We start from the raw sequence: 20,537 nt of genomic DNA on the forward strand, positions 1-20,537 counted from the left end.
TCTGCTCAAGATAAGGTCACACAGTGTTGCTCAGACTGGTCTCACTCTCCTGGGCTAAGATGTCCTTCTGCTTCAGCCTCTTAGGTAGCTTTGACTACAGATGTGGACCCTTGCATCCAGAAGATTTGTAGCTGACTCTGAACTGTGGGCTGTTAAAGGCTAAAGATGAAACCCTCTCCAGCTCTCTGCAGACACGTACACTGTCAATATCCTTCCAGTCTCTTTCCTACTCACCTGCTTAGCGCATATGAATGAAAATATTGTACATGCAGCGGTATCTTGAGCTTTCCTCAGTTACCACCTCACCCAGGGTCTAGGCAGCGCTGTGATGCTCAGACACAGACGGTGAGCAGCAGCCCCTAGGTGTGACTGTATGGACCGTCATTTCACTGATCACCTTAGACTTACATAGGACAAACTAAACCTAGGAATAAGCAGTTAAGTCACACAGAGGGTGAGTGAAGGGGGTGTGTGTCACTTCCTTACACAATCTTCACTGAGTAAGTATATTCCTTAAAAAAAGAAATACAAAATGTGAAAAAACTCTAAAACGTCAACATGCCTTGAACATGAGCGTCAAGGTTTCCGGAGGGTGTCTGTACCTGGAGAGCCTTTGAACTGCGGGCATTCTTTTTTAATGTGTCCTTCTCTTCCACAAATGAAACAGCGCTTCTCTCTTAAGTCTCTGTCATCCTGTCTCTTCCACTTTTCGGCTGGTGTCCTGAGAACCTTCTCCCGCCCCAGGTCAATAGCTGCCCGCGCTGGCTTTGTTTTCACAGCTGTGCACTGTGTAGGCTTATCTTCTTTCACTGACACTTCTTTTTCTGTGTACTTGTTCTGACTGTCTTTGTCTTCTTTGCTTCTTTTTTCTTTGCTCTCAGAGTATCTTTGGTTTGGGGTATCATCCTGGTCTCGCCGTCGCCTCACCCTATTGAAGATAAGATAATAATAGGAACAGTGTCAACAGAAACCTAACAAAATATCGAGATATGCCCAAAACTAGAGATAACCAGGGCCAGAAAGTGTGACAGGGAAACCTAGACTCTGACAGTCGGCTTCTCTATGAACATCTCTGCTGCTCTTCGGCATCCACAGGGTGGGTAACAGGAGGCTCAAACCCAGACCCACAGCTCTCAAGCCCTTGGCCCACACAGCCCTCTCAGTTACACTGTGCTGTGGAGGGGATGACAAGGGACCCAAGCCTGAGTATTTTGAAGCTAGATGCACTAGTTTCCAAACATCCTGCTCTGCAGTTGGCCCAAAGTGCAAATGTGAAAGTCTGGGCACAGACCCTGTCTATCACCAGTGCAGCAAGCCAGTGTTTACTGGGCAGACTTCTGGAGCTCAGAGCCTGCTTTGATCCCTGTGTGATGAAACTAAAATCATGTACATGGTGGGCTGCTGATCAGCCTTTCTGATGTATTAGCTTATTAAGACTTGAATTCTACAGGAAAATTTTAACAATGGTTTTAATGGGGTTTATCTTCAAGAATGTCAGTCATGTTTTCCTTTATTTTCTAAAAGTGATTTTATTTCATTTATATGCTTGTGCAGCACATATAAAATGTCCACAGAGACTCTGGTAGTGGAATTACAGGTGGTTGTGAGCCACCAAATATAGGTGCTAGGAATGGAACCGGGGTCCTGTGCATGAGCAGTAAGTGCTCTTAACTATTGAGACATCTCTCCAGCCCCATTGTTTTCTTTTGAGATAATGTCACATGTAACCAAGGCTGGCTTCATGGTCCCTTTGTAGGTGAGGCTGGCCTCGAACTCATGATTCACTTGCCTCAGCCTCCCAAGTACAGGAAGGAATAGTAAACAGCACCACACCTGGGCATCAAGATCATTTCTTTCTGCCTGCTATTCCTTAACTATTCCTTAAATTCCAGGCCATGACCTGCTCTGCTCAAGCGTGTTTTAAAATGAGAATAGCACTGTTTAATTACGTCAGCCAGGAGAGCAATGACCCAAGCAGACCATAAAAATATCCCCATGCCTCTCACAATCATCATCAGGAGAATGCCTGGTGCCCAGCACCTGGTCTCCTGAGAGCAAATCACTAAGGATTAAGTCAATTTAACACCAAACACCACACCTGGCATTAGGGAAGAGCACCTGGAAGGTGGTCATCTTCATATGACCCGGCCCTCAGCATCTGCATCCACAGCCACAGACAGATCACTTAATTTTCTTTTTTTTAAAAAAAGATGTTAAATTTATCTGAAAACAGCTCAGTTTCATAGGCTGATTGTCTGTACCAAAAGACCCACATTTAGAAACTGGCACAAGAAAAAAGAAAGAACCACCCTTTCAGATGTGAAATGTGCTTACTTTCTCCTCATGGGACAGTCCTTCATGAAGTGTCCAATTTTTCCACAAATTCGGCAGCACCTGTCATTTGGAGCCAGTTCTCCTTCAGTTAGGACATCTGGATCAAAAAAGTATGCCTACAAGAACACAGCTGTATAAAAGGAACTGCAGACAAGACCACAGCACACCACACAACCAGCATAGAGCAGGTTGGTGTTTTAATATTTGTACCATTCTTCCCAAACAAAGCCTTAACACCAGTGAGAAGCACAGCTGATACAGACTGACCCAAACCCTGTTTCTTTTATTCCCTCAAGTTCGGGGATACTGGCAAATAACACACACACGTAGCTTCAGCACAACAGAAGCTGAGGCCACAAAGAAGGAGTCAGGAAACAAAATGGTTAAACTGCAGTGAACTGAAAAACACAATGTACAAATTCTATATTAAAGCAAAGTAAGGAGTTGACACTGGTGCTGTGTGTTTCGTGAGGAAAAGCATGGCAAGGACTGCTTCAGCATCTGCTGCAGGAACGTATGGGAAGCTTCATCCCACTTGCACACCTACTCAAGAGAGACCTTATCTGAACAGACTGGAAACCCCATTGTTCATGTTCAGAGTGCTACCTGACATGAGCACAGTGATTGGTTAAAAGTACCTCACGCCCACATGAGGAAGTGGCATCAGTCTTCCTGGCTGGAAGAAGGGAATAGAAAGCTGCTGTAAAGGGGACAAAGTCTGGACAGAGAGAAGGCACCTGTGTGGAGAGATCTACTGCAAAGTAGTGGCTACAGTCAATAGCACATGTCAAAGTAACTGCATAAAAGTGCCACACCACAAAGTGACACAGGGGAAGACGTCTGTCTTAGCCAGCTTGGTTTAACTGTTTCTTATTGCATACTTATTTGGTGCTTAAAATGTGCATCTGAATTGCTTTCTGGCCCTTCTTTCTTTCCTTTTTCTTTTTTTTTTGAGGTGAGGTGGTGGTGGTTTGAGACAGGGTTTCTCTGTGTAGCCTTGGCTGTACTGGACTCACTCTGTAGACCAGGCTGGCCTTGAACTCACAGAAATCCACCAGCCTCTGCCTCCCCATGCTGAGATTACAAGTGTGTACCATGGTTCCTGGCTGCTCTCTGGCATTCCTGACAACACTCACCAGTTTTGAGGGGTGGTCCTTTGGAAGTCCTTTGACTGGAATTCCAAATACTCTTCTACCATTGATAAAAGCTTTCATTATAAAATTAGTCACTATAAAGAAAACAGCAAAAATTCAATTACATGCATTAAGACCACAAGAGATTGCAACAAGTTTACAAGCAAGAGTAACTTACTTTTCCTCGATAATCCAGCACCAAGATTATGATTCAAATCAAAGGGATCTGAGTAAAGAAAATTGAAGAGACAAATACGATAACAAAGTAGGAAATGCCATCGTGCATCCCATAACCTAGGTACATGTAACAGTAACAAGACAAAAGTGCTACCTACTTTGCTTACTAGTAAGAGTTACGCATACTGAGCAACAGACAAACCTACATATAAGGCAAACTCTTCAAAAAGCATTAATCAGAAAAGGGCACTGTATCATCTTTACAACCTTTATAAAGTCCTTCATATTATACACGTTGCCTGCTTCTGGAAAAATACTGAGGCAGACTCACTAACCAGGTGACTTAATGAAGTCCATTTTGTGTTCACAATAGAAGTCACAAATGTAAATAAACCCGGCATGGCAGTGCATGTCATGTCTATTATCTCAGCATATGGTAGACAGAAGCAGGAAGACCAGGGATTGGAGGCTAGCCTGGGCTATATAATTGAGTTCCAGGACAATCTGAGCTACAGAGTGACATTGTGATGGTAAATATTGCTTATCAAGGGCCAAGGAGACAGTTCAGTGTGTTACGTGCTTGTTGCACACTTGTTTTACAAGAACCATGGAGAGACAGATGCAGTGGAAGGACTGCAGGTGTGCAGGAGGAGCAGGTGTGACAGATGTGGGCTGTGAGGAAATCATTACTATTAAGCACTGCTTCTAAAGCCAAATATTATTTTATAGATGATTTAAAATACTATACACATGACTAATGATTTGGTCATCATATGATGATAGATATAATTTTCTTCCTAAGACAGTACTGAAAATGACAAAGGGGAAAACCAGGATGCCTCTTGTTAGAGCCCTCTATGGGGAGGTGATGGACTACATTCACACAGCAACACAGAAGGATCCAAGGAATGAAACTGGGCACCATGACTCGGCCAATGTGCTTCCAGCTGGGCACGCATCAAGCTGGGGAACGTGACATCAGATGCCACAGATCCCTTCCTTTGGCCTCCCCTTGTAATATGTGTGATGAGCCTATCATCCCAGTCAGACCAGTCTCTTCTGCTGGTCTGTGTGCATGTGTTGTATACTGGTTGTTTGCTTGGTCATAAAAGACAGACCATACATTAGTTACCATATAGCTGAAAGTACTGCTACTAAGCCAGGCAAGGTGCTGCATGACTGCAACTGCAGTGCTTAAGAAACTCAGGCAGGATTGTTGAGGGTAACTTCTCAGTGCAGGGATTACAAGTGTGGCCACCTTTTCACACTCTCAATTCTGCTCTTTTTTTAAAGTTCACTTAGTATGCTGACCAACAACAAAAGGCATGGTAATATGAGTAGACTGTCCCCTCCCCCAATTCCTGCTTTGATAAAAGTGTCTAAAACACAGTCCCTACAAATAGTCAAATCACTATGAATGTAACATTTATATAACTGATGATTGTCTCATGGTTCTCCCTGCCGTATGTAGTTTGTTTTATTCATGTGTAATAAAATAAATATATATGTTAAAAAAAAGAAATAAATAAAATACAAGTCCCAGCTGGGTGTAGTGGCACATGCCTTTAATCCCAGCACTTGGGGAGGAAGAAGCATGGATCTCTGAGTTCAAGGCCAGCCTGGTCTACAGAGTGAGTCCAGGACAGTCAAGGCTACATAGAAAAACCCGTCTCGAAAAACTAAACAAACCAAAATGAAAACCAAACCAAACCAAAACCAAACTCCCAAGTCCCTACTCATACAGCCCAGGCTGAGCACCACATCCAACACTATCCAAAGTAATGAAGTAATCATAAAGTCCACACACCACCTAAATACCAGCAGATTATAAGAAAATGGATCCTGGGGGCTGGAGAGAAGGCTCAGCAGTTAAGAGCACCCACATGGTAGGTCATAACTTTCTGTAATTCCAGTTCCAGGGGCTCTGATACCCTTACACCAATGCATATAAGATAAAATTAAATAAATTTAAAAATATTATTAAAAAAAAAAAGAAATAAAATGGAACCTATGAAACCAGGGGGATATTTTCTCAGCCTCTTCCTAGCTCATTTTAAAGCACTTAACCTTCATTTTTTTTTCTTCCTAAAAACTAAATTCCTACCACTTAGAAGCATCAATGGGTCCACTGGATCCTTGAATTTAGTAGGGAGACCTGATTCAACTGCCCCAGCCTCTCAGGAGTCACACATGCCCAGCTAGAAGAAAAGGTGTTCCCTTTGATCAACACTAATAAGTCGTTACAGGAAAATTCTTCTCACAACAGTAAGCAAAGGTACTAAAAATTCATTTCAAGTAGCATTTTCCAATCTTCAGTAAAGTCTTATTTTTACTTTAGTTTAAAAAAAATAAACTTTATTATGAAAAACCCATGCAAATACATAAAAACATCACACACTAAAATGAGCCAGACCCAACCTTTATACAGCTCAATGAATCTCTACGCAGGTGTTCAAATTGGGAGCTGTGGAGCTTCACATTAAAATGCACACATTTAGTATCAAATGTTTTATGTCCTTAGCCATGACCAGAAAGAGAGAAAAACCCATGGCAGAATTAGAACTAGAAGAACAATTCACTTTAGTTTGTAAACATGCCACTATCTTGACGCTGTCTCCTCTCTACTGTGGCCCTGTGCTCCTCCATGGGTCCAATAATAGGGAAAAATTTATCTATTCTGCTAAACAAAGACTTTTGGACCCATGAAAGGCCCCACCTGGAGGCATTAATCATTTAAAATGAACCTTTAGGGTGGTATGGGCCACAGCAGGGCTGCTGTACTGCACACTATAGGCAGCTGTTTAGTGACTGTCCCACAGAGATGTGCTGGGCAAAGAGCCAGAAGGTGCTCATAGTTTAGGCTTCACACATTGCCGCTTGTGCATGCTAGGTCAAACACCTCACTTCTAATCTGACTTTATTCATACCTTCAATAACAATGTATTTTGAGGTCCACTGTTTCTTAAAAGTCGTAAGCAAACTTTTTCTTCTGATGCTGATTACGTGTTCCTTAAAGTCAAACTCTTCTGTGTAGAAGCGTAGAAGTCCCAACCACAGCTGCCCAACAGATTCCGTATTTTTTCCATATTCTGGCCAGTAAGTGGGCTACAGACAGAAGGGAACACGGGGTGTCACTCTATCATAAAAGTGTTAACAGTAGCACTTTAACAGTTAATATTTGCACCTCAAGAGTTAACCTGGACTAATCAATTGGCTTATATACACAAAAACATAATTGTGAGCTGGGCGGGGTGGCACACGCCTTTAATCCCAGCACTCGAGAGGCAGAGGCAGGTGGATCGCTTTGAGTTCGAGGCCAGCCTGGTCTACAAAGGCGAGTCTAGGACAGCCAAGGCTACACAGAAAAACCCTGTCTCAAAAACCAAAAAAAAAAAAAAAAAAATTGTATAAGTTTTCTTCCATGTTTTAAAACAACATTCCCACAAGTCATCTACTCTATGACTTCAAGGTAGGGAGAATTCAGAATTTCCAATGATGTATCTCAGAACATGATGGCAGGGGAATCTGTAGAAACTGAAGAGCTCAAATGAACTCAGTGCACATCTACACAAAGTCTTCGTAAGCAGAATCACACAACAAAAGCATGGTCCCCCAGAATAGTGACTGACTGCCAAGAGCCAGCTGACAGTGCTGGCTGAGTCCAGTGCCTGTGAATGCACCCAGCTTAACGAGAGGACACTTGTGAATGACAGTCTCCATGGTGATAACAGAAGCTACATCACAGAACAGAAAAACTTTTAAACAAGGTTTAGGAAAATCTTTAGTATAAAGATACGCACCAGTTCATTTATTTGATCGAAAAAGTAAATATTCCAGCCATCAACAAGTATTTCCGGTTTCTTCTCACCTTTGTATATCTGAAATTAATTTAAAAAGTATTATGATAGGATAACAAATTAATGCGTTGATAGCAGGAAGAGTTAAGAATTGGCTACAGAACAACAGCAGGCTAGCTGCGGGGGGCAGTCTCCCGGGGCACCTACCTCCTGAAGCACGGGGATGACGGGTGGAGACCTCTGCTGAAGGAAATATAGCACCATAAGAGTGTACGCATAGGATGACAAGCTGCCTCGGGACGCGTCGCCAATGTCGCACATCTAGAGGGAGGAGACCAATGCGCTGAAGACCGTGTCTACCCAGCTGGCGGCCACCCGCTATCATACCGCCTCACTGAGGAGGAGCTCAGCTTAAGGAAGCAGCAGACCTTCGTTACAGCAGGAGTATCACGGAAAGTAAAGGACACCTTTAATCCCAGCACGTGGGAGGCAGAGGCAGGGGGAGCTTTGTGAATTTGAGGCTCCAAGCTATCGCACTGTGTGGCAGTGTCCCACTTATGCTCTCAGAAAGGTCTGGGAATGCAGAGCAATCGCTAGATAAACACAAGCAGCAGCGCACCCACCTTTGTGAACACTTTCATGGTGTAGCACAGATACTTCACTCTGGGGTCAATGGCTGAGTATGCAGATAGGAGCCTTGTGTTATGAAGAGCCTATTGAAAAGAAAAGCACTTACAGCCGGGCAGTGGTGGCGCATGCCTTTAATCCCAGCACTTGGGAGGCAGAGGCAGAGGCAGAGGCAGGTGGATTGTAGTGAGTTCAAGGCCAACCTGGTCTACAAAGTAAGACCAGGCCAGCCAGGGCTACACAGGGAAACAAAAGCAAAAATAAAAACAAACAAACAAACAAAACAAAACAAACAAACAAAAGCAAAAACAAAAAAAAAAGAAAGAAAAGAAAAAGAAAAAAGAAAGGAAAAGAAAAAAAGAAAGAAAGAAAAGCACTTATATGGAAACATGCGACCCGAAAGGTTCATACTGCAATATATTTTAGAGATTTCTCTTTTCTTTCTGAAATAAGCTCTGTTAATCTAAGAGATAATGGCAAATATATGTAATTTCTGATTTCAAAATAAGTCTCTAGTCTGCACAAATTGAAAAAAAAAAGCCATTAAAATAAAGCATGCTACTAGGTATCGTGATACAGGTCTGTCGTCCTAGCACTTGGGAGGTGGAGGTGGGAGGATGAGGAGTTTAAGGCCACTGCCAGCATGAGAGGCACTGTCTCAGAACATAAGGCAGTGAAACCAAATAAAATAAGGGGTTCCTTTAAGTAGATGTAAGGCTCTCGCCCTTTCGCTGTGGCATCTGTGTAAAATTCTCTCAGGTCGGGGCTCGAGAGATGGCTCAGTGGTTAAGAGTACTGCCTGCGCTTCTAAAGGTCCTGAGTTCAATTCCCAGCTACCACATGGTGGTTCACAACCATCTATAATGTAACCTGGTGCCCTCTTCTTGCCTCCAGGCAAAAAAGCAGACAACACTGTATACATAATAATAAAATAAATCTTAAAAAAAAAATTCTCTCAGGTCCCATTGGGTCTCAAGACAGCCAGGTGAGAGGCCAAAAACAAGGGACACAGAACACACACCAAATTATGGGCAGGTTCAAGGCAGGCAGGCAAACCTGCTGCTCTGACTTTATTGAAGTGAATCTTCACAGGTGCATGGACAGGCAGGTGCACGCAGGCAAGTACTCAGGTACGCATGCACACACACACACACACACACACACACACACACACACACACACACACACACACACACACACACACACACTCCCCCTCCCATCCTCCATTTCTCTCTCCCTCCCCTACCCCTTTCTCTCACATGCACACATACACACTCTCACACATAAACTGCTGAGCTTCATATTTTTCCCAACTTACTGACTTGCTATAAACTAGGGATAGAATGCTAGGCAAATATCCTACCACAGAGCTATACTCTTAGCCCATGTAGATATGAACAGCTACTGAATTCTCCATAGCTCCAGCCTCAGAACACTACAAGGCACACACCAACCACTTAGACTATTCCCCAAGAATAAGTAAAACAGGGACAGAGAGCTGCTTACCCATTTGGGGCTAAAACTGACCAGGGTAAGGAAAATGAAATGAATGTCTTATTTCATTTATTTACTTATTTTTAAAGAGACATTCATTCCTCTTTATCTCCCTAAGAAAATGTTTGGAACAGCAGGCATGGTAGGATGTGCTTGCACTCTTATAACTTGTCTGTGGGGCAGAGCCAAGGAAGAGCAGAGCCTTAAGGTCACCAAGAACTGTGCAGCAAGTTCACGGCAGAATGCTGTCTCCACCGCCCAGCAAAAGAGACCAGACAGGAGGAAGAAAGAAAAGGATGGGGAGAAGCAAGCAAATGGGCCAAGGGGAACGAGGGGACGGAGGGACTCAAGGAACCAAAATGGGAGATCTACGACATGGCAAGTGAGAGGCCAGACTGGGCTCGGCTACTCATTGAGACTCTTAAAAAAAAAAGATGGAAAATCGCCAGGCTGGGTAAGCCCTAAGAAGTCTTACCAATGTGTTATACAGGCTGATGTCCACCTCTAGACCACTTCTTAGATGGAAGAACTTCACGATGGGCACCTTTGCTGTTGTGATAGGCAGGATGTTTCTCAACCCTGTGAGAGAAACAAGGCGCATGAATAAACACAACTTGGGAAAGATGATTGTCATGCTAACACCCCACGATAAACAAAACCTTACTCTGCTGCCTCACTGTGTTCATTACAGCCAAAGAATTCTGTAATTAAATAACCAGGGAGACACCTGGCAAAGTATGTTCTGTTAAACACACCAATATTTGAATCACAAGAACCAAAAAGTCCACTGTCCTCCACAAACCAACCAGCTAATGAGAAATGAAAAGTGAGTGTGCAAGGGGGCTGTTCTACTGGAGCTTGCACACCTGAGTTCTACTACTCTTTCCATCTGCCTAGTGTCCCATCACCTCAATGCTGGACACATAGTCACCATGGAGCTAGAAGCAATGAATGGAAAAGGAATTGACTTTCAGCAGGTGAGGAGAATGCCTGAGCTACACTTTGAAGAGGAACATGCTGAAATAGTGAAGGTGGAGGCCATTTACCAGGCAAGGAAAATGGCACAAAAAGGCTTCAGGGCTCTTCCACGACACTATGTAGGCTGAAGAGTGGACTTGAGACGAAAAAACATGTGTTATAAGAAACAGGAGAGAAACAGAAGAATTATCCTTGAGGACTACGAAGCCAATGAGCTGGCGTAAGGGCTGGAGAATCATGTACCAGAGAGTTAGAGCATGCTTCTGACCAACAGTAGGCCAGGGGCACAGTGATAGAAGCAGGGTGACCACTCCTGAAGAATACCTGGACTTGAACTGTCATGGTGGCCTGAGAATGCAGAGGAGAAGGCAGGAAGGTACCACATGTAATGGGGATTCAGAGGGCCCTTCACAGCCAGACCTGGCCTTGCAATAAGGGGTCACTTAGGAACACGCAGCAGTCATGTGGAGCTGGGTGTCGGGCTGATGCCAGAGCAACCCCAACTTCCCTGGCCTATCTATGCACACACAAGCCCAGCAGTCATTTGCCTATCTTGTGGATTCCACAGATGCCAGTGCTGAAATATAGCTGAGATTTAGAGCAAGAGCAGGGAGAGGAAGCAGAAGGGAAATGTAAAACAAACAAGCAAGCAAGCAAGCAAGCAAGCAAGCAAACCCCCGACTTGACACAACAGAGAACCAATGGAAGCCTTCCACAATTTGCTGTGCTCCTTTTTCATAGGGGATCTCCTATGGTAGACCTCACACGATACTCCCAAGCCTGTCCTTGAAGAATTACCCCTTGCATGTCTGTCACCCTGGCTCCACTTTACAACCCCAGAGGCTTCTGTTTCTACCCACATGCCTTTTAACTTTTACATACCAGGCATTCAATACCATACAGAGCTGGAGAGACTGCCTCTAAAGGCATTAGGTTTTAAATGGAGTCCTCTAGCTGCTATTAAATTCTTTCTTTGTGTAATCTGTATTTTGTTTCTATTATATAATACTCTTTAAATCACTAAACAGAGTCACTTCTGTTCAAAAAACAATCAGTGAACATGGTTTGTCCTTATGGGATGTACGCTGATGATGATTAGGAAGGAACATACGTCTCAACTCAAGTCATCTAGAAAAAGGCCCAGAGCAAGCAAGGGTGGGCTACAGTATATGCCAAAGTCCAGTTCAGTACTAAGGCTAAACACTCTCGAATCTAGGAACTTCAGCCTCTTTACATAACCTGGGAGTCCACACAAAATTTATCTTTAGAGATGGACTCTCGCTTGGGAAACTGTACCATTGTGTGTGTGTTCACCCATAAGTGTGTGAATGGGGGTCATGTTGCTCACCATCATACTTTGCTCTTAATACATAAGTTTAAGAAATTAATTTTTTGCCACCCCCCTTTTTTTGGTTGCTTGTTTTTATTTTTTGAGACAGGCTTTCTCTGTGTAGCTGTGGGTGTCTTGGACTTGCTTTGTAGACCAGGCTGGCCAGCATCTGCCTCCCAGAGTGCTGGGATTACATGGGTGTGCCACAGCACCAGGCTCAAAATTAATGTTTAAGAAAGTATTCTGTCAAGAGTGGTGGCTTGCACCTGCAATCCTAGGAACTGAGGAGGCTGAGACAAGAGTTGTGAGTTCCAGGCCAGTTAGAGCTACATGAAACCCTGGCTGAAAAACAACAACTCCTCCCAAACAAACAAACCCATGCCAAGCCAACCAATTAATCAACCGGCCAACCCACCTAGCAAACAGATGGCCAGACATGATAGTGCGCCTATAATCCAGAAACTGGAGGTGGAGGCAGGCAGACCAAGATCAGCCTCAGTTAAGAGTGAGGCTGAGGCTAGTCTGGGTTACATATATAAGACAGAGCTGGGGTTGTAGTTCAGTGGTAGAACACTTGCCTCTGGTGTGCAAAGACTCAGATTCTACCCCCAGCAATAGACAGACAAACAAGCAAAACAACATTCCCTTTCACTATTTGGTCCACATCTGCCCCAAGAGCATTTCAGGTCTGAACATCATCTGCAGGACGGGATGTACACATTTTATATCTCTAAGCACTTCAGAAAGCACCTAGAACCATCTTCTAGATTTGTGATAAGAAAACATCAAGCTAAATTAAGCATCTTGTTTATGGTTCACAGTTGTTGAGCAGAAGGGCTGCAAACACAATTCCGCAGGCCTGGATGCTCTTTACCATATCACAGGCTTTCAGCAATGCCCACACTCGGATTCACACGTGAGACACCTGCCTGGAATATGCACTGGAATATACACTCTAACAAAACAGTGAGCACGAGCATACACAGGATGGCTACCAGCTCTCTTCCGTATCAGACCACAGAACATTTTAGTGACACTCAATACTGCACACATTTATAAACGAGTCACATTCTTCTCATTGGCATGGAGAAAGTCCAAGTATATGAAACACTAAAGAAAAAGTAAAGTGTATAGAGGTACCTGAATGCTTTCTGAGGACTCGTGCCAGTTCCTCAATAGTTCTTACGCAGTCCAACCCCTGCAGCAAAGGCACAAACAATGGAAGCTAGATCAGAAAACAAGCTGGGTCTGTTGGTACATACCTGTAATCTTAGCTGCTAAGGAGACTGAGGTAAGACAGTCACCAATTAAAGGGCTGTCCTGGGCTGCGGAGTAAGTTCAAAGCCAGCTTGGGTAACTTAGTGAGACTAAAGGGAAGGGCTGGGATGTAGCTCAGTGCTAGAGTGCTTGCCTGGCTTGTGTGAGGTGCCAGGACATTACACATGAGAAAGACAGCACGCACGGAAGTCTGAGAGCAATGTTCAGCAGTCAGTTTTCTTCTTCCACTGTGGGATTGGGGCCAAGGTTCTAGTTCAGTGGTAGACCCTGACAAACTCTAAGCATTAGGGTCCTAACTGCAAGCACCTTTACCTGCCGTGCCATCTCATGAGCCCGACTTCAGATAGTTTTTGCTTCCCTCCCAGTGAGTGTCAGTTCCTGTACACAGAAAGTACCCTAAGCTAGGCAGTCCTCTAAGATGTCTCATTCCTTTTGGATGTACAACAGCCAAAACCAGAGTGTCCAGACAGGCCACTGAGCCGTGAGGACGTTGGCCTTTCTGCTCTATCACTTGGAAGAACACCTGAGGGAAGGGTAAGCAAGAGGCTCCTGTGCTTTGCCTCATTTGTGCTGGGCAGATCTGCAGACAGTTTAACTAAGAACTGATGACTTACTGTGGAGAGACACTGAACTCACTTTACTTCCTGGTAGGACTAGCTAAAATTAAAGCCACAAAGCAATTCAAAATGGTGTTTTGGCTAAATCATACTTTGTTTTTTCTGTTTTTAGACCAGCCTCTGTGTACAGGCCAGGCTAATCTGAGATTCAAGGCCTATTTTCCTGTGCCTCCCAAGTTTTATGATACAAGCACATACCACTGTGCCTTAGCATGTAAAAAAACATGTTTGTGACCCCTACTGGCGTGAAGTCCTTCTGATGGTTATACAGACTCTACAACATATTTAGAATTTTACTTTAGAAACACTGTCAAAAGTAGTTTATAAACCACATTAATGAGAATCAATTTTGAGGAGATATAGTGGGTCATTCCAGATGGTAGACCTAATCTCACCATGTATCATTCACCAAATTCCAGAAAGACCTTTATTTGTCTATTCTCCTGAAGTCAGAAACACACTCAGAATACAGATTCAGAGAAAAAGCTATGAAGAGCTCGTGAGCAGTGACAATAGCTTCTACACCACCATCACTCCTGAAAAGCATCCCTTAGTGACATGTGTGGCTCCAAGTATGGCCTCTGCCTAGCATGCAGAAGGCACTGGGTCCTGTCTCCAGCACTTTTCAAACTTACTCTGTTATCAGAGAGAAAGCAGCCACAGAGAACACATACAGGATTGGGTGTGGTGCTATGCTAACAAAACTGTAAAAATGTGCTGTTGGAGTGTCATAATGGTACATGCCATAGTCGCAGGACTCAAGCTGAGGCAGGAGGATCAGGAGTTCCAGACTAGCCTGGACTATACAGCAGACCCCCATCTTTAAGGAGAGGGGAAAAGTCAAAACAACAACAAAGGAGGCTCTGCGGGGCATTTCAGCATAAGGCTCTCCTCTGCTGTCTCCTGACACATGATCCAAGCCACCTAAGACACAACTTCTCAAAGTGACGGGGAATAGAAGTTATTATTAATTTTTAATAATGATTTATTTATTTATTATTTATATAGTATTCTGCCTGCATGTGAGCCAGCAGGCCAGAAGAGGGCACCAGATCTCATTACAGATGGTTATGAACCACCATATGGTTTCTGGGAGTTGAACTCAGGGCCTTTGGAAGAACAGCCAGTGCTCTTAACCTCTGAAGCATCTCTCCAGCCTGGGAACAGAAATTAATACTTTTGTTATCTACCAGAGGACACATGGTTTGGTGATGATAAGACCAAGTTTGTCTCAATTGCATGTCCTGAGCTATGAAGATAATATTCACCATGTACAAGCAAACCAACAGCACAGATAACTGGGAGTGGGAATAGTGTAGGTGTACTAACTTAATGGCCAAGGCAATGGGCACTGGTGAAGGTGGACAGAGTCCAGGCCAATTTGTGCTATACTAGAAAGCCCCTTCAAAGCTATCTAGTCAATGGGGTTTGTTTGTTTGTTTGTTTGTCTTGGGTGAGACAGGCTCTTGCTATGTAGCCCAGGCTGACCTTGAACTTCTAGCAATCCTCCTTCATCAGGCTCCCAGATGCTGGGATCACAGGTGTGTACCACCCATGCCCAGCAAGAGCTTTCTACTCTTCACATCCCCTCCGAGAGTGTCAGTGCAGGTGCAGAGGCTGCGCTTCCTGGTGCACTGCATATGGAATGCCCGCCACATTCCAGATGCCTCGCAGTTCTGCCAGTGAGGACGGCGCTAACCACATGTTCACAGCACATGTGTGTTCACGTGGCAACCGTACCTCAGCAGTCTCATGTCCGTTAATTGTCATACAGACGTCAAGGTCACTCTGTTTGAACCCAAATCCATTTTTGGAGGAGCCAAACAAGCTCAATTTAGTTCCTGTTAGGGACAGATGACAAGTAATAGCTCATTACCTGAGTACATTTAATTGTTTTTTATTTTTAAAAATGGCCCTTTTATGAATCCAAAATACCAACTGTCTCATAGTTATGGTCTTTAAAATAGTTTACTTATAATTATTTATATTGTGTCTCTGTGTGTGTGCACATGGGGGTCAGAGGACAAGATGAACATGCAGGGGGTGGGTTTCCCTTCCGTCATGTGGGTCCTGTACTCAGGTCATCAGGCTTGGCAGCAAGGTTATTTATCTGTTGAGCCATTTTGCCAGGCTCAACGTTTTAACTACACATTTACTCTTAATGATTCCCTTTGTTGACTTAAATGTACAAGCTGTATACAACATGAAAGAATTGTAGATATCACTTTATACCAGAATGCAAGGATATTTCTAGGAAAACTGTGGACCATAGTGTAAGAGCAATGCTTCCATTCATTATAAGATAGGTTTTTACTTGTATGTCTGTCCAGATACATGAGTGCATATACCCACAAAGGTAAGAGGTGTCAGATCCCCTGCAGTTGGTCTGCAAGGAGAGTGTGCATTCTTAACTGCTAAGCCATTTCTCTAGCTCCTGTAAATATATGTACGAGTTACTGTAATTCCAAGTGAGTTCACATCTTGTGTGCTAGGTGATCCTACACTGTCATCCTTCTGTTAGTAAAGTAGATGTGGTGGACAAAAGCCCATCCCAGATATATAAACCATCTCAACTCCGATCCTAATCATCCAAGGTTTTTGAATTGCTGCTAAAGTTAATGTGCCTGTAATACTTGTATCCTTTCATTACGTTTCTTCTCCTAAAGATAGAGAAATCACTTACCTGGAAAGTCCTGTTTTATGAAACTTTCTAGGTTTTGCCGGATATGTTCACGAGCTTGATCTTCTACAATAGTTGGAGAAAAATCCTCTGTTTAAAAACAAATAGATACAATGAGTGGGGGAGTGGCTAAAAAAAATTTGATATTCTAGAAAAGGCTAAAAAAATTTTTTTGAGAAAAACAAAGCTTTACAAGCTTCAAAAATGAGATTTTTTTAAAAAAAAATGGAGCCAAAAATTTGTATGCTGTTTTATTATATGCTACCACCAGTGTATATAAAATAGTTAAACCTTGTGAAACAGAAATCCATGAAAATTCAGAGAGGTAGATGTTAAGGACTGACAAGTAGAAAACTGTATGTCATGGCACGCGTTACAGAGATTCTTTTGTACAGACTTCAAATTTAGTTCTCTGAATGTTCACTGCTTCATGAAAAGTGGTTTGAGAAACCGAGAAACATGACTACAAGAAGGAGCAGACTTTCTGGGGCCTGTAGGGACTTGTACTTGAAGACACTCCAGTCAGCAGAGGGTCATGGTGTGCGTTCTGCAGACACAACTGTTTCAAGTCTGCAGCTGCCTGAGAAACCTTCACCTGGTTGAGCCTGGCCTCAGCCAGAGCTGCTGAGCCACCTTCTTCTTGGTGGTGACGCTGGAAGAACCTGACATGGCGCTCAGGACAGCCTTGCCGACTCTTCAGTTCAAGTGAGGAGCCAAAAACCAGATTTGCATACCTCCTCAAGAGACAGTGCTAGCAGCAGAGCAGCTAGCATGTGTCTCAATCCTGTGGGCACAGACGTAGCTCCAGCACGGGAGTTCCAGGCTAGTGGGACACACAAGAAGCCCTGCCTCAGAATGAGGCTGCTCTTGAACTAGAAGCTCCTGGGACAAGGGCTGTAAGCCTGGCTTGACAGAATCCTCTAGAATTTGAACAGAAGTGTCTGTGGGTCGTTTTGTTTTGAATTGGGAGTCTAGTTTTCTAACACTTGAAAAAGCTTAACAAAACCAAAATGCCAGCAGTAGATGCACATGATCGTGCATGTTTCCAGCCCTGGATGTGTGGTGGGCTAAGGTAGAGGATCCCGTGAACCCAAGAACTCTGTAACACAGTGAGACACTTGGAAAGAGAGGGAAGGCAGGATTCAGTTGGACATGATAGTACCTGCCTATAATCTGAGCATCCAGGAAGCAAAGGCAAGGCCATTACAATTTCAATGGCAGTGTCAGTTGCAGAGAGGGAGAGGCCTAGGGGGAGCTTTTTAAGATATCGTCAATGTGGAACACTGAGTGCATCCAGTCTAAGCAGCAGCAGCAGGCTTCATTTGGAAATAGAAACTGAAACTTCTCTCAGTACCAATGCTTCCCCAGATGGATGTTCCTTAGAGAGCTTGCATGGGGGCTATTAATTAGTGTTCACTGAAAAGTATTTTTCCCCCATAAGGCTCAGGAACCACTGCAGAAAAGGCAGCAAGCAAAAAGATCCTAAGAGCCCAAGGTCAAGGAACATCAGATCAAAACAGTGTCTTCTGGCCATGTCAGGGTCACTGCACTCATGACGCTGCCTGCACAAGAGCAAGCCAGTCAATCCTCTAGCATGGAGGGGTTAAGGAACCCTCACAGCTACTGAAGACTTACACAGTTGATGGCTTCTGGGGGAAGGAAAGTTAGTTTTTTTTTTTTTTTAAGGATATGGGTCCAGTTGATGGCCTCACAGCCAGGAGTCTATGGGGGAGCACAAGCTGGAATCAGTGGGTTATTAAAAAGAACAAAGAGGACAGGAAGTGGGAGTGGCTGCAGGATTGGGGAGGTATGGTCACAGCACACTGTGTGCAGGCCTCACAGTGTACCTGCAAGGCTGACAGGGACAGAGTCTTGAGCGCCAATCCTGTGACACATTGGGGACACAGAAGACTTACTGTAACACTGGATGCAAACTTGATCTAAGATACTTGAGAACTTGGGTGTCAGTGGTGGCAAAGGGTCCAGCTGGATTCTCTTGAAGTCCTCAGGGCAGTCCTTCTTTAGATGGCCTTCTCGCTTACACAAGCTGCACACTACTGTGGGAGACTGCAGGGGTGTGGTAAACCAAAACAAGAGTGAGTGGGACTCTTTGTTTAATAAAGGGTCTTTTTAAAAACTATCTACACATATACCCTAATTAAAAAAAAAAATTTATTATTATGTGTACAGTGTTCTGCCTGCATGTACTGCTTCAGGCCAGAAAAAGGCACCATGTGGCTGCTGGGAATTGAACTCAGGACCTCTGGAAGAGCAGTCTGTTTTCTTAACCTCTGACCATCTCTCTAGCCCACATATACCCTAATTTAAAGCCACCCCAAAAGCCTGAGAGGTGGAACATGCTTATGGTGATAACACAAGAAAAGAGAAGTGAACTGTCTGTGGCCTACGCATATCTCAGGGAAGGGCATGGATCAAGCGGCACAAAACAGAAACGTGCTATACCACAACCAAATGGGCAGCTACTGTCCTAGTACACAGAAACTGAAATCAGGGCTGATAAATAGCTCAGCTGCTAAACACCACTTCCTGCCAAGCCTGGAAACCTGAGTTCAGTTCCTGGGACCTACATAGTGAAAGCAGAGAACCAATTTCCCTAATCGGCCTCAAACGTCCACACACGCAATGGCACACATGCCTAGTCCTCACAAGTGATAAGTGGATACATGTAATGAACAACACCCAGAAACAATAGCCACTGGAATGAGAATCCCCAGATCTAAGTCCACCAGCAACCATTACCTTGCCTTTGGTGAAGGTCAGTTTTCTAAATTCATAGAAGAACTCAGGCTGGTCCCTGGGTGAGCTCTCCTCAGTAAAGCTTTCTTCTTTAAGACTTATTCTATTTAGGTCTCTGAGCAGAGCCCCACCCGTGTGTTCTCCACACTCTTCCAGATCTTCACCCTTAGCAAGTTCAGCCAAGTCATCATCTTCAGAGAGTGCATCTTCCTCACCTGACCCAGTGCACCTGTTGTCCACCTGATGTTCATTAGCAACGCCCTCCTCATCTTCTGTAAGGTTAATGCTGAGCCTCCGTTCCTCCTCATCCTCCTCATCCTCCTCCTCATCAAAGTGCATGATTGCTGATGTCTGGCCCTGGCCTAAAGGAGAAAAGCAATTCAGAGCTTCTTCTTGGTCATCAGCTCCTTCTGTGCTTTCTTCATTGACATCAGTCTTGTCATCCAGAGAGGCACAGCTGTCACACTCTTCTGCTCCAGGATTCCGGAGCCCTACTAACTCCAGAGTGCTGTCTGCCTGGAGACCACAAAGGCTGCCACAGTTTTGAAGTTCTGGGTGCTTGCTGCTGCTTAAACCTTGATCATCAGTGCTCAATGGATGTCTGACATTCCTTCTGATTTTCTCGTCACTTCCTGTTTCTTGATGCTCTGCTGTTGCATCGTCATAACCCTCACAGCTGACCTCTGCCTGGCCATTGCCAGAACTTTCCTGATGGATCTGGCTGTGCACACCTCCCATCTCCTCCTTTGGAGGGCTTCCTGTTTTCTCAGTGCTATTTTTAAGAGCAAGTGGTTGTGCCCTGCAGGTGCCCGAGGTTTGAACACCAGCACCCTGAGCCGCAGCTGCATTTCCCAGTCTATCAGTATCTGTCACATGGAGCTCTGGGCCACAGTTCCTTGCTTCTTTATAAGGGTCTGAGACAGAGGCAACTGGGCTGGGAGGCTTTGTGAGGTTGGGTTTTGTAACCTTGTGTGGCAGAGCGAAATATTTATATGTTGTCCTCAAACAATGAAGTATGTACTCAAACACAGGTTGGTTATTCAGGGTCCTTGCCACATTTCTTTTAACAGAATAGGGGTCTGTAACAAAGAGAGAGAGAAAAGAAAGCCACCACTTCATACACTTCTAGTTCATCATGCTTAAAACTAGACTTTCAAAGATGAAGCAGGTACCAAACAGCAGGAACCTGGACCATGCCTCTTACATGCAGGAGTGAGTAGCAGTTTAAGAGCTGCAAGCAAGGCTTCTGAGTGTCCTGCTCTCCAGGGAGCACCCACGGGAACTGATACCTTCCCTAGCTGCTCAGTTACTGGAGGTAAGAAACATCTCTTTGTC

General features: G+C 44.2%; 1 protein-coding gene and 1 pseudogene across 1 annotated transcript in view; both read right to left on the reverse strand.

The window, feature by feature from the left end:
- Positions 1–20,537, reverse strand: part of Tut7 (terminal uridylyl transferase 7) — a 55,869-nt gene that overhangs the window by 9,132 nt on the left and 26,200 nt on the right. The window contains exons 13-26 of the mRNA XM_051172823.1: positions 19,206–20,281; positions 18,362–18,512; positions 16,449–16,535; positions 15,506–15,606; positions 13,011–13,068; positions 10,038–10,141; positions 8,065–8,154; positions 7,649–7,762; positions 7,445–7,522; positions 6,572–6,749; positions 3,646–3,693; positions 3,471–3,562; positions 2,335–2,450; positions 603–928 (exon numbers count right to left, since the gene is read on the reverse strand). Of these exons, the coding sequence (XP_051028780.1) occupies positions 603–928; positions 2,335–2,450; positions 3,471–3,562; positions 3,646–3,693; positions 6,572–6,749; positions 7,445–7,522; positions 7,649–7,762; positions 8,065–8,154; positions 10,038–10,141; positions 13,011–13,068; positions 15,506–15,606; positions 16,449–16,535; positions 18,362–18,512; positions 19,206–20,281 (2,619 nt within the window). The remainder of the gene's footprint in view (positions 1–602; positions 929–2,334; positions 2,451–3,470; positions 3,563–3,645; positions 3,694–6,571; positions 6,750–7,444; positions 7,523–7,648; positions 7,763–8,064; positions 8,155–10,037; positions 10,142–13,010; positions 13,069–15,505; positions 15,607–16,448; positions 16,536–18,361; positions 18,513–19,205; positions 20,282–20,537) is intronic.
- LOC127212708 (guanine nucleotide-binding protein G(I)/G(S)/G(O) subunit gamma-5-like) lies at positions 16,904–17,302 on the reverse strand (annotated as a pseudogene).

This window comes from Acomys russatus, chromosome 3, assembly GCF_903995435.1.
Source record: "Acomys russatus chromosome 3, mAcoRus1.1, whole genome shotgun sequence".
Classification (NCBI taxonomy): Eukaryota; Metazoa; Chordata; class Mammalia; order Rodentia; family Muridae; genus Acomys; species Acomys russatus.